The sequence below is a fragment of the Aphelocoma coerulescens genome, chromosome 7 (assembly GCF_041296385.1).
Source record: "Aphelocoma coerulescens isolate FSJ_1873_10779 chromosome 7, UR_Acoe_1.0, whole genome shotgun sequence".
Classification (NCBI taxonomy): Eukaryota; Metazoa; Chordata; class Aves; order Passeriformes; family Corvidae; genus Aphelocoma; species Aphelocoma coerulescens.
In genome coordinates this window covers 39,926,884-39,942,947 of record NC_091021.1, presented here as the reverse complement: position 1 = coordinate 39,942,947, position 16,064 = coordinate 39,926,884, and the positions used below count along the sequence as shown (strand labels likewise).

General features: G+C 39.0%; 1 protein-coding gene across 25 annotated transcripts in view; it reads left to right on the top strand.

The window, feature by feature from the left end:
* BAZ2B (bromodomain adjacent to zinc finger domain 2B) overlaps nt 1-16,064 on the top strand; it is a 124,400-nt gene that overhangs the window by 43,718 nt on the left and 64,618 nt on the right. For 24 of the 25 annotated variants that reach the window (XM_069021390.1, XM_069021386.1, XM_069021408.1 and 21 more), the window contains one exon: nt 15,273-15,428. In XM_069021390.1, the coding sequence (XP_068877491.1) occupies nt 15,275-15,428 (154 nt within the window). In that variant the 5' untranslated portion in view covers nt 15,273-15,274. Of the gene's footprint in view, nt 1-1,631; nt 1,858-15,272; nt 15,429-16,064 lie in introns of those variants that run through there. The other variant, XM_069021389.1, reaches the window with a different exon arrangement.

The following is a 16,064-nucleotide window of genomic DNA, read 5'->3' as shown; positions in this document are numbered from 1 at the left end:
GTCCATCCTTTGTGGACACACCCCTCCTCCTTCCAATCTTTTATATTTTAGCTGGAGGTCACTTCTCTTAACTTGTTAGTTTTTCTTGAATAAAAAGAAAATGTATCTGTTACTCCTTAAGTAATGAATTGTCCCTTTTGTCTCCTCCTTATGGGTCCATGCAGTTAGTGTCAGAGGATTCCAGCTAAAATTGCTAGAAGCGAAAGACAGACTAATACTGCATCTGAAACTTTTATAAATAAATATATTGATTTAATAAACTGCAGGAAGTTTATGCTCTCCAACACCATTAATGCAGGTTGTCTTCACAGGTGATGCTGGATTTAGGTATTGGGTCTGTATTCATAAATGTTTGCTATTTTGAGCAAGTATTTCAGCTATGAAGTAATATGTTGTTTCTTGCAACAATTTTGAAGTTGGATCAAGTGCCCTTGCATATCTCTTCTGCTTTACAAATAATTTTTCTTGGATTGCATGTTGTGGTTCAAGCCCTTGTGCTGTTATTTTAGGTCACTGTAACAGTTTCACTTGTATCAACAGGTTGTCTAATAAGCTAACTTGCAGAAATTCTGTATTCTGTTTTTGGACCAAATACTTTATTCTAGTTGTTTAGGGGAACTGAGCTTTTTGTTCTGTTAGTCAAGGTTTTTATTTTGGGGGGAGTGTTCTTGTTTATTTGTTGGGGGTTGCTTTTTCTTTTTTTTCCCCTTTTAACTTTCGCCGTAACCTAGGACCCTCTTCAGTTCCACCATGAAAATACGATTTTTAAACTGGAGCTTGTAGAAATTAATTTTTGGAATGATTATAGGTAGGGAACAACCTGTAATCTCTTCTCATTGAATCATTGCCATGCGTTCAGTCCATATGCGGTTATATTTTTTTGTGGAGGAAAGGTGTTTGGCGGTTGATTTTTTTTCTTTTAAAATTGTGTTAATTAAATAATTATTATGATTTCTGAATATTGTGAGTAGATTTCTTTAATTGTGCTTTTTTTTTTGAGGTTGATGCCTAAATTCACATGCAGTGATTAGAGTTTGTTTTCTCAGTTCCAGATTTTTCCAGGGTTGTTTCAGGTTATGGTTTCATAGCACTTTTACATTCCAGAACAACTTGGGGAGCAGTTTGTTCTGGAGAGAGAGAGAGAGAGAGAGAGAGAGAGAGAGGGAGAGAGAGAGAGAGAGAGAGTGTGTGTGTGTGTGTGTACACATAAGTATAATTTACAAGAAAATAAAGATGTTTTTTGGGGGCTTGGCATAAAAAAAGAAAACAATGCAGCCTGGCACTGATGCTTACGTAACATTGTGGGAAAAATTTCCTCATAGTTCAGTTGGGTTTATGTTTTTCTGCTACCTTTTCCCCTCGTGTAATTAAGATGAAGCTGCATACTTCACTTGAGCTGGTTTTTCAGCGAGCAGCTGTGTTACTGGTGATCCAAGTGCTCCGCCTGCCTTTCGGTTTGTTTACCAGGAAATCAAGATGTGTAAACTGCAGGAAGCACTGTTTGACCCTCTCCGACAGTATCTCATTACAATAATTGCTAATCTCTGAATAAGACAGCCATGTTTTGTGTGTAACACAGAGGGAGCTTGTGGTAGATTTTAGATGCTTCCTTAAGTACAGCTTTGTCAGCGCTTGCTTGGATTTAATTTTCAGGATAGCTTTTGACAATAAGCATCTGGCGACCTTTGGGCTCAGCAAACTCGGACATGATAGCATGTGTGCTTTCTTCCTACTTGACTGAAAAAGAAAGCAAACAACAAAAACCTCCAAGACCAAACCCTCGGCTTGTTTTGGAGTGCTGTCACTGCTCTGTAGCGACAGGATAATGGCTACTTCCTGATTAAACCCCTCTCCACAGTAAGCTGTTCATGTTCTCTGTCTATTTTCCTGTAATGCCAAGTGTTCAGTGCTTTTCTTCTGTGCTTCCTTCCCCCTTCTTTTCCCCCTGCCTGCCCACCCTTCCCCCCAGCCTTCCCTGGGTTAATAGTTTGAAATGTTTATAGATTAAAGAAGAATACAAAAAGAGTATGTAGAGTAGCATTTTTTTTTTTTTAAATTCCAGGACAACTACGGCTTCTTGTAATGTTTATCTGACAGTAGTGATGAGCAAAAAATCTGGTTTTCATGAGATTGAAAACCCCCAAACTATTGAAGTCTATTTAGGTTTTAGACAACTGGTACTAACTTTATGAAAAATTCTGATGCATATTCACTGGACAAATACAGTGACATAGAATGTGAATTTGTGTCATGCAAATTCTGAAGTATTGGTATTTTCATAATATTTTTATCACTTCCAGAACTGTTTCCTGTCTAACAAACATAGTCTTCAAATAAAACAAAAGAGTGTTTTGGTCACCTTTTTTATATGACCGTGTAAATGCTGTTTCTATCTTTATTTCAGTTGATGTGTTATTTTTACTTCAAGTAATTTCTCGGCTCCTTCTGGTGAGGACCAGGTGAGTGTGAGCTATCACTCAGTGCACAGGTGTGGTTTTATTTTTCTCAAGAGTATCATTCTAACAGATTTCATATTGTAAAACAATGGTTACAGTGTGTTTTTGGTCTTACACGGCTTGTTAAATGGGTCTACAATGATTTTATTTTTCTTAAGGTTGGTCTTCTGTTGTGCTGGTAAAAATAGCATAGCATTTGCAGTAGTGCTATACCTATCACGACAAGTGTTACTGAAGTTCTATAGTATATAATACCAATGCGTGTTCATGGTTATTTTGTGGAAGTTTAGAAAAGTGCTGAATTAAATTTTGCAGTTCTAATATAAATTAATAATAAAATAATATTGTGTTCTTGGTACAAAAGACTTTCTTTTTTCCCTTTGTAAACTAGAGTATAAAAAACCTTGTAGTGAATTCCTAGCCAAAATCATTGTTGCTTTTCAAAGGTGTGCTTTTTCTATTATCGTATCTTACGTGGAAATAAAATGATGTACAGTTTCATTTAGCAACAGGACATATCCACTATGTTAACAGAAACTGGAACCAAAAGTGAAACATGGAGAAAAAGTATGATTCAGTTAAAAGAAAGAAATGTTTTTATAATAGATGATTAAAAAATAGATACTGAATTAAACAGCTGTTATTAAAAAAATTGTGAAGTAGACAGCATATATGAGAAATCTGTTTTGTTCGCACTGTGAGAAAAATAAGTAGGTGAGGAACAGTGTTCCTCCAGCTTGGGGTATAAAAATATTTTTGGACATGTTTGATCTATTAGTTCACACGAGTTGTTAGCTATGGAGAAAAGGGTGTGGACAATGGAGTGGCTAGAGCATGTAGATACAGGCCTATTTTAAGGAGAACAAGGCAGGAAAAATGCCATGGGGAAGAAAGGAAGAGGGAGTCAAGGTATATTACTTTTTTGAAGGGTTTTCTTCTCATGAATTGGCAAAGACCTGTTATTTGGAAGCTATTGATTTGAATTCTTCTTTCCCCAAAATATTTACACTGTATTCTGAGGATTACTGAAGAATGAGTGCCATTCTCTATGAAACTCTGACTTTTTCATCTTGGGAACATTAACTGAAAGATAAAGATTTCTCAGGATAGCTGCAGGTTTTATACACATGCTGCCTCCCTTACAAGCCCTTTAATGTTGGTATTTAATTTGGAAGCCCAGTGACCTGGAGCACTATTCTATACTAATGTCTCTTACAAAACAAGAGTATGTTGATTTTTTTTTTTAACAGAATACTGAATTGCTGCTGTTAACAGATAAACTGATAAACTTCATATAGTCAGATATTCCAGATAAGTTACAGTAGTGCTTAATATTGACTGTCTATGAAATGTCCTAGTTTGGGTACCAGCAAAACATGTGTGTTGTCTTCCAGCAGACTTCCTTGCTGTCCAGCCATCTTCTTGTACCCCTGCTCCGTTCTTTCCAATGTCCTTTGAGCCAGGTGGTTTGAAAATGTTTCCCTTGCTATTTGTAATGCTTTTTCATATTCTGCCTCTATAGGGACTCTTAAAGCTGGGTGCCTCACAGCTGACCTTGTTGGCTCAAGCTTCAGCCTAATTTACAGAACCTGGTTCCTGCAGAACAGGCAGAACAGCCCTGATGGAAGCTGTAGGAGCTGCATTACCTGGGCTGCCTGGGGGAAGGGAAGTGTGTGAGGCAGCAGTGGCCAAGGGATACAGCTGTTTTTGCTGTGCAAGGAAGGGCAGATCCTAACCCTGGGCCCAGCCATAGGCCCTCATGGACCCCTTGAATTGAATGCTGGGTGGCTGGAGTTGGGACTGCTTAGGCTTCTGCTCCAACATCCCACAAGAGAACCCCAGTTTTATCTGTCAGATATGACCATCATTGACTGCTTGGCTTTGCAGAGTGCCTTTAAATTTTGAAAGAATGGTTTATTGCAATGTGTATCACTGTTAATCTTTAAAAAGTTTTCAAGCTTGCAAGCAAACAACATCTGGTACAGCAAAAAATGGCCTCCTGTGTTTTAACCAATGTTCTTTAATCTTGTAGGAAGATGTAATGTTTAGCATGTGGCTTTGTTAGAGCCTGAAATCTAGATACAGTACTTTTGTTTTGAAGATGGAAGTACGGATGGTTTATTATCTTCTTTCTTTCCGGTTTGTGGAAATAAAAGTGCGATTTTGGCAGGGTTTTTTTGTGTCTAACCACTTCTTTAGTTTGTAAATAACATCAAGATGTCAGATTTGCATCTGCTTGTTTTGTAAAAATAAAGTTGTGAATGGAATCAGCCAGAATAGTCTTCTGACATGGTAATACCTACTGCGGCTTCTGTTGAGGCTTAATTTTATTTCTTTGTATCTTAAGACCCTCATTACTTTTCCTTCTAGTTATTCTGTTTACCTAAACTTTAGTGGACTCGTTGTTTTGTGGGGGTTTTGTTTTGCTTAAATGTCTCAGTTTTTAAAAAGATCATGATACCTTTAAAATTGGAAGAAACAGTTAACAAACAAGCTAAGAAAGATGTTTTGCAAAAGGGGATGGATGCCAATGATGAAGCTGACTCAAAACAATGGCTGTTATGGCACGTAACACTTCCTTCAAGAACTGGTTCTGGGTTTCCAAAGAACCATGAGAGTGCAACTGCATGAAAATGTGGAAACCATTTATCTGTGTCTCAGCCTGTTAGTGGGAACTACTACATTCCTGCTAGATTACACTGCAAGGTGCTTTTAAGAGTTCAAACCTGAGGAATTAGCATTCCTCAATGATAAGTTTTTTAGTCAAGGTGCCAAAACTCAGTCAGTGACATGAGAGGCTGATAGACTTCTTTGCTCTCCCGTGGGCTAAAACTAGTTTTTGCTAGCTTTGGAGAACCTAATGTACAATTCAGATGTTTGACTTCTTCTCTTTTTGTTTTAACATAAAATGATATTAATGTTAGAATAATGAGACTGAAGTTTGGTGCTATTCTGAATCAAACTCAACACCCTTTGCAAAGCCTCAGGCTGGTACAGGAACACATTGAAAAGATTTGTTTCTCCTGAATGCTTTTCTGGAACTCTTGGTATCTATAATTCATTGCTCATCAGAATATGCTGGTGGTTATAGTTTTTAGCAATATTTGAAGGACTAGAATAGTAACTTAAATTGTTAGGATGAAAAACTCAAAAAACTCCCAACAAACAAAAACCCCCCAAAAAATCTTTAGGTCATTGATAAGGAGGACTTTGACTACCATCCTTCCCCTTTGTTACTTGTTAGACATAGGTGGTCTGTAAGTTAAGGACTCCAGGGTAAAAGAACCCTTTTCTCAGTGTCTTTTTTTCTTGCAGGGCAGTGCCCATGGACTAGTTCTGAGCTTGTTATTTTGACACATGTGGAGTTCATACACCCAAAAAGATACTTGATTTGTAGTTATTTCTTCTCCAAATTACTTTAGCTTATGCTTTTAAAGATTTATATGAAGTTTTCTCTATGCAGTCATTTCTTTGTGTCTTTTTTTCCAGCATGAAGCAAAATAATACCAAGTGGGCAAACCACATTGTTTGTACTGAGTCCTTTTGAGAGTTTTTGTATATATATATATATATATATATATATATATATATATTAAAGCAGATACTTTAGGCTTCACAAAGTTAGCTGTTGGTTTAATGCCTTCTATTATTATTTGGCAAAATTAGGCAAGACTCAGTTACAGAAGTACTAAAAAAGCATGTTTGGCGCAAGCGCTGTTGAATTTTAACAATTCCTAGACAAGCCTGGGGCAGCTTTTGCCATCAGAGGTTCAGCAGGGCACTTCCTCTGTAGGTGTTTTCTCCAGCTCTGTAATTGGAGCTAAGCCTCAATTTTGAGCTTGAGATCAAGTCTGGCTTTTGAACCATGGGAAGAGGTGTACGATAGGATGGCTAAACCAGGAGCTAAGTTTCTGAGTGGTGGAATACCAGCAGAAAAGCAGAAAATTTGCCTCTGACAGAGTGAAACTCAGGTTTTTGAACAGTACAGGAAAAAGAAAAAAAAGAAAAAAAAAGGCATTGACTTCAGCTGTCCCAGTGTTTTTTACTGATTTTTGAACTACTGTTGCATAGGATTTCTAGTGGTCTTAGGGTGGTTCAGAGCCATCCTAAGCAAGCATTTTTGCTGTATATTTAAAAAATGTTGTATTGATTATCAATATGCAAAGATTTAATAATACTTCATAATTTTAAAATTATAGAGGTAGTTTCAGAAAGTTTGCTCAGTGCCCTCACAAACTGAAGTAATAGTATAAAATGCTAAGTCTTGCTTCTGTAGAACAAAATGTAGCAGTACTAGAATCTAGTGCAAATGAACCTGAAGTTATTGAAGTTTCATAAACAAAATGTTAAAGAAACCCCAAAAGGTATGTTGGGAATGAAAAATTGGGCTTTTACATAGAAATTGGAAACATGTCTTTAAGCTGAACTATTAGGCATGAAATTAAAAACTCGTATTCATCCCAAGATAGGATAAAATATTGCAGTGATCCGTTTATTTGTTGGTTTGGGGTTTTTTTAGGAACAGAAAGCTCTGTAAAACCTCAGTTCTGAAATGATAAATCCTTTGTTTTGGTTTGATGACAAAATCTGGTGAACGTGCCTCTTTGGGGCATTTACCAAACTGATGCTAGAGAATCTTTGCATTTGAATGTTCTTCAGATGCTGTTATTTCAGCCTCTGCAGTTATGACAAGAGCTCAGGGTTTGCATCAATTTTATGTGATACCACTATTTATTTGCTGTTTAGAATCTGCTTAGAAGCATTGGAATACAGGCATGTAATGCTGTCATCTCCACTGCATGAGCGAAGTCTCCATAAAGCCTTAATGTCTGTGCAGAGTTGCACTGTACCATTGCCACCCTGGTATCTAAATCGTGACTGTTCCTCTTCTTGAGCTGGATGAATTACATAGCTTTTCCATTGGTAAAAGCAACTTACAGGATGGTTGCTTTCTTGTCACGTGGAATTCGCTGTGCTGCAAGAAATGGATTGGGCAGCTGCTTCTGTAGGGTGAGCGTTCCTGACTGAAAGTGTGTACATCCATGTAAGAAGCTATCCCCACCCATCTGCTTCTGTGTTTTGAGGGTAGTTGTGTCAACCTTTCCTTTCCTAACCTATCATAGAAGTGAAAATAAGGTGAAGGGATGTGTGTTCTTAATAAAAGTCGTAACTGCTAAACATAGACGTATAAAGTTAATAACCTCATACAGTATAACAGATAATGCAGATAGATTTGATTTTAGGAGGGTAGGTTTAGATTAGATGTTAGGAAGAAATTAAGGGTGGTAAGACACTGGCACAGGTTGACCAGAGAGATTGTGGACTCCCCATCCCTGGCACTGTTCAAGGCTGGGTTGGATGGGTCTGTGTGGGCAGCCTCATCCAGTGAAAGGTATCCCTGCCCATGGTGGGGTGTGTGTGTAATGAAAATGAGCTTTTAAGGTCCCTTCCAACCCAAACCATTCTATGATTCTGTTTATATATTTGTTTAAACCAGACTCTTAGTGTTGTTATTCTGGGTTTGAAACATTTGAGTAGACTTGGGTCACTTCAACATTAAGTGCCTCTCTGCAGTGCTGTGTTGCCTCATGGGTACTTAGTGTGGCCGTGCACTTTTTGTGGTACAAATTGGATAGATTAGATTTCGTGCCCAGCATTATGGAGCCTTCAGAGATGTATTCTGAGTTTTGTCCAGATGCGAGGCTTATGGAGGATTGTAGTTTAGCCTGACCTGCGTGCCCCTCCTCCCTCCATGGCATGTAACGTAAGTGAATTATAATGCCCTCTGTCATCTGTAAGTATTCTTTCTTTACCATAATTACGAAGATCATGAAATGTGTGAATGCAGAAATATTCAAAGTGATCCTTATTTCTAATGGAAAGCAACACAGTTACTTGTAAAATAGGAGAAAATAAGGTTTTGAGTTGCAACTTATTTTGTATATTTGCATATTCAATGATGAGTTTATCCTGTTGGATAGAGTCAAAATAGATGCATTGTTTAAAATGTCATTTTATCCTAAGTCTATTTAAAATGGCCACTATGTATTACTAAACAGTAGAATGGCAACTGATTCTTCTCTCTGTTTCTGTTTTTGGCAGCCCAGTTATGACTCAGTTATACCGAATTTAAGAGTTAGATCTGTTTTGAAGTGGCTTTTAGTAAGTCACCATATGTGGGTAAAGACTGTTAAAACAAATATTTATGGAATTGTGATATATTTGTGATTTTATGAATGTTTTCACTGCTGTGGATTCTGATGCAATAAACAGTGAGTTGTTGTATCACTAATTGAATGTGGCCTGATATGAGTCAGAGGAAGGCTATAAAGCCCATTTCGAATGTCATGCAGGAACGTACAGTCTGTCTCACACAGTACAACTGTCAGTAACGTACTGTGTGTATTGGTGCATAGAAGTGTCTTTGTATGATATCTTTGAAACTCAAGCCAGTCTTGCTGTTGACTCACAAAAAGAGGTTTTATTGTGGTGATTGATTTAGTAAAAGTTTTGTTGTGATGACTTTTTTTCCTAGAGAGCTTTACATAAAGTACTTAGAATAAATTATCGAAAGTGCCATAATTACAGTGACATTCTGCAAAATTCGCAATATTTAGCTGCTAACTTGGCTTTCATGGTTTGTACAGTATTTCAGACAAGTAAAGTGGATCTCATTAATTATATGGGCACTTGTATGTGAGTTTAAAAATCTCAGTGTATAAAACATCATAGCAGTAGTAGACCGTGTGTTGGAAGGCCTGTGACCAGACCTTGTTTCCAGAGCAGGGAGCATCACTGGGAGCCTCTGGTGTCCATAGTTTGTCTATAGGGAACTGCACCCATTCCTGTGGGTACCTCACTTCCTTCTCACCTGAGGTTTGGTCAGTGCGCTTGCTTGTTTTGTGGGTTTTTTTGTCACACCACTGGTTTTAAACCCACTCCTCCCTCCCTGGTTCTGTGGCCTCTGTGGAAGGTGTGGAACCCACAGGTACTGCTTGGCCTGCTGAGTCACCTCTGAGCTAGCACCCATGCTCTGCATTTACCTTCTGAGCATGACCTCTTTGGACAATGCATTTTGTATTTGTGATGTGCTGGACTGCGTGTTCTGAGAGACTCTGATGTACTTCTCTTCATCAGCTGCAAGATTTCTGGCATCAGAACACTCATTGACACAAGAACCAGTGGCAGACTAACAATGTTATGATATGATACAATGAAATATTGCTGAAAGGCAAGAGCACAATATTATGGGACTCTAGTTCTATAGTTTGCAGTCATAAAGTTGTTACAAATTTCACTTGGTCATTGAGAAAAACTGAAGCATATTTTGACCCAACTTCTTTTTCGCTGTGTTAGAGGTAATAACTGAAATAATGAAGCAGCACATGGGAGTGTAGAAGTTAAACTGGAATTTTAAGATGAGTTTGTCTAGTGTTTAGATGTCTTCAAAACATACTTAATGGTATTCACACATCCCAGCTAACACTGATAGGATACTGTATCCAGGACACTATCCTGTGAAGGGAATTACTCATTTGTACCTGTTTAAGAAAGGGGTTTTTCTTCTGCATTAGGGTACATTTCAATGAAGATTTTGAGCACAGAATAGGTAGGTGATTGACTGTAAAGAAACTTTAACTTGATGTATTTGAAAGTGATTTGATTGCTGTTTCCTTTAGCAAACCTTTATCTTTTTTTAGTGTTTCTATTTTTATTAAACATTAACAATTTTTTTTCCCAAAAGGACAACAATTTCTTGCGTAAAGCTTCGCATACTTCCCTTCTTTGTTCCTTTTTACTGACAGCTTACTTTCTGTTTTCGCTGAGTTCAGTTGCATTAAGGATTACTATTCACCATGGGAAATTCTTGGAAAATAGCTGGAGTTCTGGGCAAACCATTGAGAGGAACTACATAAATCACTACACCTGGAAAATTTTAAAAATCAGGGTTTTTTTCCTAGTTTTACTTACTGATTTTTCTGTTTTACAAATTTGAGAGATTAAAAAACAGTCATGAAAGTTCATAAGTATTGACGGACAAAATAACTCCAATGCAACAAATATCTCACGTATACTTGAGGTTAAAAAGAATATGGATCTGCTGTAACTGGTACAGACTTTTTTAGTCACAGAACACATTAGATATACAGTGTAATTATTGCTGATCCTGTCTAATGACTGTTTTGGGGATTATCTCTTTTGGAGTTAGCCATCTGTTGTGGTTAGAGTAATTAACTAAATATAATTAAGGGTTGACTTAGTTTGAAATCAAAAGTATGTATGTCTCTAGGAAAAGAATATAATTTCTTACATTCAGAATAATTCAGAAATACCAATATTCCAGTTCTCAATTAAAGACATTAAGACAAGCAGCTAAATTAAAGGCTGAAAAAGCACCCTCTCAAAAACACTTCCCAGACCCCTGGAAACTGAAATAAAAGGAGCAGGGTGGGGGTGGGAAAGAGAGGGGAACCTTAAAAGGTCAGCTTATTACTGTTCTCCCAGTTCTTATTTGATCAAACAGATGGCTTATGTTGGTTAAAAGCTTGCAAGCGTAGCTAAATTTACTTTTCTGTTTTAAAAAAGTATTGATTTGCTAAGGATATATTCTTATTTATGATTCAAACATGGATTGCTTGTAGGTGGTTCTTAACTATGCTTATTTATAAAATACATTAGATGCTCACATCTGAGGAACTCTGGGCCTGTCTGACTTTGATGCCAAGGTAGGTCATAGAGCAGATCGTCTTGAGTGCGGTCACCCGGCACATACAGGACAGGCAGGGGATGGGGCATAGCCAGAATGGGTTTAGGAAGAGCAGATCCTGCTTGAGCAACCTGATCTCCTGCTATGGCAAGGTGAACCCACTCAGCAGATGAGGGCAAGGCTGTGGATGTGTCTGCCTGGATTTCAGCAGAGCCTTTGATACTGTCTCCCACAACATTCTCCCGGAGAAAAAGGCAGCCCATGGCTTGGACAGGTGCACTCTTTGCTGGGTTCAGAGCTGGCTGCGTGGCCAGGCCCAGAGGGTGTGATGGTGAATGGAATTACTTCCAGCTGGGGTAGGCCACCAGTGGTGTCCCCAGGGCTCAGTATTGGGGCCAGTCCTGTTCAATATCTTTATCAGTGATTGGGATGAGGGGATTGAGTGCACCCTCAGTAAATTTGCGGATGACGCCAAGTTGGGCGGGATTGTTGATCTGCTTGCAGGTAGGAAGGTTAGGAAGGCTGTGCAGAGGGATCTGGAGAGGCTGGATTGATGGGCCAAGGACAACTAAATGAGGTTCAGTAATGTGAAGTGCTGGGTCCTGTGTTTGGATCACAACAACCCCCTGCAGTGCTCCAGGCTGGGGACAGAGTGGCTGGTAAGATGGAAAAGGCCATGGGGGTGCTGGTGAAAGTGGCTGTACGTGAGCCCGGGTGTGCCCAGGTGGGCAAGAGGGCCAAGGGCACCTGGCTTGTATCAGCCCTAGTGTGGCAGCAGGACCAGGGCAATGACATGTAGCTGGCACTGCTGAGGCAACTCGGGTGCTGTGCCCAGTTCTGGGTCCATCAGGAAGAGGAGGATGGACACTGAGGGGCTGGAGCAAGTCCAGAGACTGGAACAGAGCTGGAGAAGGGGCTGGAGCAGTAGGAGCAGCTGAGGGAGGGCTCAGCCTGGAGAAAAGGAGGTTCCTGGGGACCTTCTCCCTGTCTCCAACTCCCTGATGGGAGGGGAGGGAGTCAGGCTCTGCTCCCAGGGAACAGGGACAGGACAAGAAGGAATGGCCTCAAGCTGTGCCAGGGGAGGGTCAGGTTGGACATCAGAGGAATTTCTTCATGGAAAGGGTGGTCAGGCGTTGGCAGGGGCTGCCAGGGGAGGTGGTGGAGTCCCCACCCCTGGAGGTGTTCCAGGAATGACTGGACATGGCACTCAGTGCTGTGGGCTGGATGACAAGGTGGGGATCAGGCACAGGTTGGACTTGATGATCTTGAAGGTCTTTTCCACATATTTAGGTTGGATTTCATGATTCTGTGGTAAAGACTTATTTTAGTGTTTTATTATTACACACAGCTTCTTTTTATTACAGTTCCTTTTTTTTAGAAATTTGAGAGTTTTTGTGAGGGAACATAAAATATGAAATTTTAATCCTGAGTTTCAAATGGAGTGTGTTAAAGTTTAGACGTACCTTTTCTTTTACAAGGAAATACTGTAATAATACCATTTTGATTTGTTTCTGACTTCCCTTATGCTCTCTGTAAATATAGTGACTTCTCTGTAGCCATAATGAAAACAATGAATGCCAAAATACAACAAATTTTTATTTGTACAAGGAATATTTGTTGGCCTCAAGTAAGTTCAGTCATTCATAGTGACTAAAAAAGTACTTTGTTGTAATAATTTGTGTCTATCGATGTCTGTATACTAAAGATAGTAAATCTTTTTACTGTGTGTCTGCGAATGCTGTGGACTTAAGCCTGTAGATGCAAACTAAAACCATAATCTCTTATGAATGGGATTTTTATTAATTATTATCCTTCAGAGTAGTTGTAAAATTTAGTGGACATATATATGTAATAAACACTGTATACAGTATTTTCCAATCACCTACCTCCACTGATTAGCACATTAGATTGATTATAGTCACAGATTGCTAAAAAAAAATGAGGTATTCTTTAACTGTGGATGGAAAATGTTTAGCTGGAGTATGTATTCAAGAGTCCTGAATGAAAAAATTAAAATGTTGAGTAATATTTTTCCTTCATAAATTTTCTGAAGGAAGTAGCTTTGTTATTTCTACTATTGTTCTGAAGGAAGAGGTCATACCGCCTATATTCAGTATAGTAGTAGATACTTTTTTTGTTGCCATATCAGTGTAAGTAGCTGATTTTTCTGTGTTTTTTTCTGTATGTATGAAAATGATGCATGATAAATTGGGCTGTAAAGAATAAAAGCAGTGAAGTCTTTAGGTGCTGTTGAGAGTGGAGAGGCTGTTTGCAGTTGGTACAAAGGGTAGGCAGTTCTGTATGACAGACTGTACCTCCTGTGTTAACAGTTTTCACTTTCCCAAAGTAGTATGCTTTGTTCTGCTAGCTTGCAAAGCCTGGAGACTTTCCCCATACATAGAAATGGCAATGTATAAAAACTATTAGTGACAAGGAATGAACAATTTAGTTAAAATGGACACAATGCATCTTCACAATATTTTGTGTTTCTCCATTGATTTTGTTTTTGTATTTGCTGTAGCTTTTTAAGTTTCATTTTTACTGGCTGAGGCAAACCAAGGATCTACTTTCTGGAGAAGCAGATAACAGGTTTTATGCTGTCTTTCCAAGTGTGCATTTGGGAAGTAACTGTTTAATACAACTTTGGATCAGAAGTGCTGTTTAACATACCAGTTTTCTAAATTGTCTAAAATAGCATTTGGAAAAGTGGGTCTTTCTTGTGTACTTGGCGTTCTGCTTTACAAGTACTGGGAGTGAGGTTTTATAACAGTGGTTTGATTTAGGTTCAGTACTTATCCCCCTCAGATTTCAGGAGTAAATCTGAGAAAGTGTGTTGCCTCTGTCCATGAGAGAGACTTCACAACAGGAATGGGTTTCTTAGAAGTTTCCCTGTTACGAGTTCAATGTGCTTAGTCTCATGGCATTTTTAATAGTACAGGGACTTTGAAATTTTTCCTCACCTTACCTATACTGTGATCCTGACTCACTGTCAACTGCTGCTCTGGCAGATTGAGTCAGACAGTCTGTTGATGCTGCTTACCACTCTGCAAAGACATCGTCTTGGTTGCATTTCTGAAGTATTTGAGAAACTACTTCACAGAAACACAGAATATGCTGAGTTGGAAGGGACCCACAAAGATCACTGAGTCTAACTCAGTGATCAGACCATCCCGAAGAGCCACACCATGTGCCTGAGAGTATTGTCCAAACTTCTTCTAGTGTTCTTAATAATATTATTGTCTGTTTTCCTTAAAATACATATACTTGTTCAGTGAAGTAAGTCTTTGTGAGTGAGTTTTGATTTAGACAATTCATGGCACATATAAAAATGTCTTATTTTGTATGAAAAGCTCTCCCGGAAATAACACCGACAACAACAAAAAGCCCCTAGCAACTTAACAGGAGTTCTTGTATTTATACTATCTCACCATAATTGCTGGGTCTTTCCTTAAATTAAGAAGTCTAGATATGGATGTTTTGGCATGCACCAAAGGTTCTTTAAAGTTGTCTGTCAGGGAGCAACAAAGAGCAGGGTTGCTCTGCAAGGAGGGATAAGCTGGTAGTTGAGGGTTATGTAGAGGCAGGGCTTTTCCCAACTCCGGCACAGTCCCGTGCAATCTGAACAGTGCTGGTCACAGCGTTAGACAAAATAGTGGAATCTGTCAGGCCCAGCGTCCATCTGGTTGTCTGATCAGAAGTAGCAGAAGATGGGAGCTGATGCCATCCTAGAGGGAAGCTAGAACATGGAATGTAGCCAAGAGGCAGGGGCACAGGCAGGCTGCAAGAGCGATGGGCTGGTTCTGGCAAGGGCTGAAGGCTCCAGCCTGAGCTGAAATGGAGCTCCTGAGCACAGGGTGTGGTAGAGGTGTTCAAGTTGAAATGTAGTGAACTCTGAACAGCAGTACCATATTCCCATAGTGCTGCAGCTCTGCTGAGTTCTCTGATGGATGGGTGCTGTTAATGGGATGTACCTCACATGTGAAGGTCTCATAGGAACCTCTTGAGAATTTAGTGCAGATCCTGAGACACAGTCAGCACAGACAGTCCCGTAGTCCCTTGCAATTTCCTTTGCTGCCATAGAAGACAGACGTTTATTTTCTCTCTTCCAGATATGGAGACTGGAGAACGGTTAACGTCATCATCAGTCTCTTCTACTGCAGCTGCTTCCACTCCAGCATCTTCGACACCATCGGTAGCTTCAGAAGTATCGAAAGGTGGCCTTTCCACCGGAGCTGCAACGCTGAGCTCCACAATCAACACATGTGGTAAAAATGACTCAATTCTATATAGCAATGTAATTTTAGTGTTTGTCAGCACTTGTAATTACTACTACAAGTCAAGTGTAATAAGGTTGCACAGATAAATCCGAGAAAAATATTGGAGGGTTTTTGTATTTGCCATGTGACATTCATTTGCTGTGAATACATTTTACATAGTACTAACTTATTGAAGGAATGAAATTAATTAAAAATTGCCTGTTTAAAATGTGGGAAAAAAAAATCAGTTTGCAAGGCTGTCTTGAAAGCGAGGATCAAATAAAGGGTTCATCTAGCAAACGCTGTGCCACTTTCAGATTAAGTTGTAATAATCAGCTTCTTGAACGTACATCATGTTCTCAGCATTTAAGCCCAGCCCATACTGTAGTTTTACATTTGGAGGAATATTTTTTTCCAATGGAGCTTGAAATTGAAAAGATGAATTTCACAACGTCACGGTCTTGGATACTAGAGTGAAATACTTTACCTTGAATCAGAAGTATAAATGGAAGATTCCTCCATGCAAGAATCTAATTTTTGTGAATGAAACTCGTATTTCAGCTGAATGGTGCATACGGCATCCACAGGACAAGAAATGGTAAACTCTTCCCTGCTATTTCTCACTTAACTTTAGGAAAACAGATC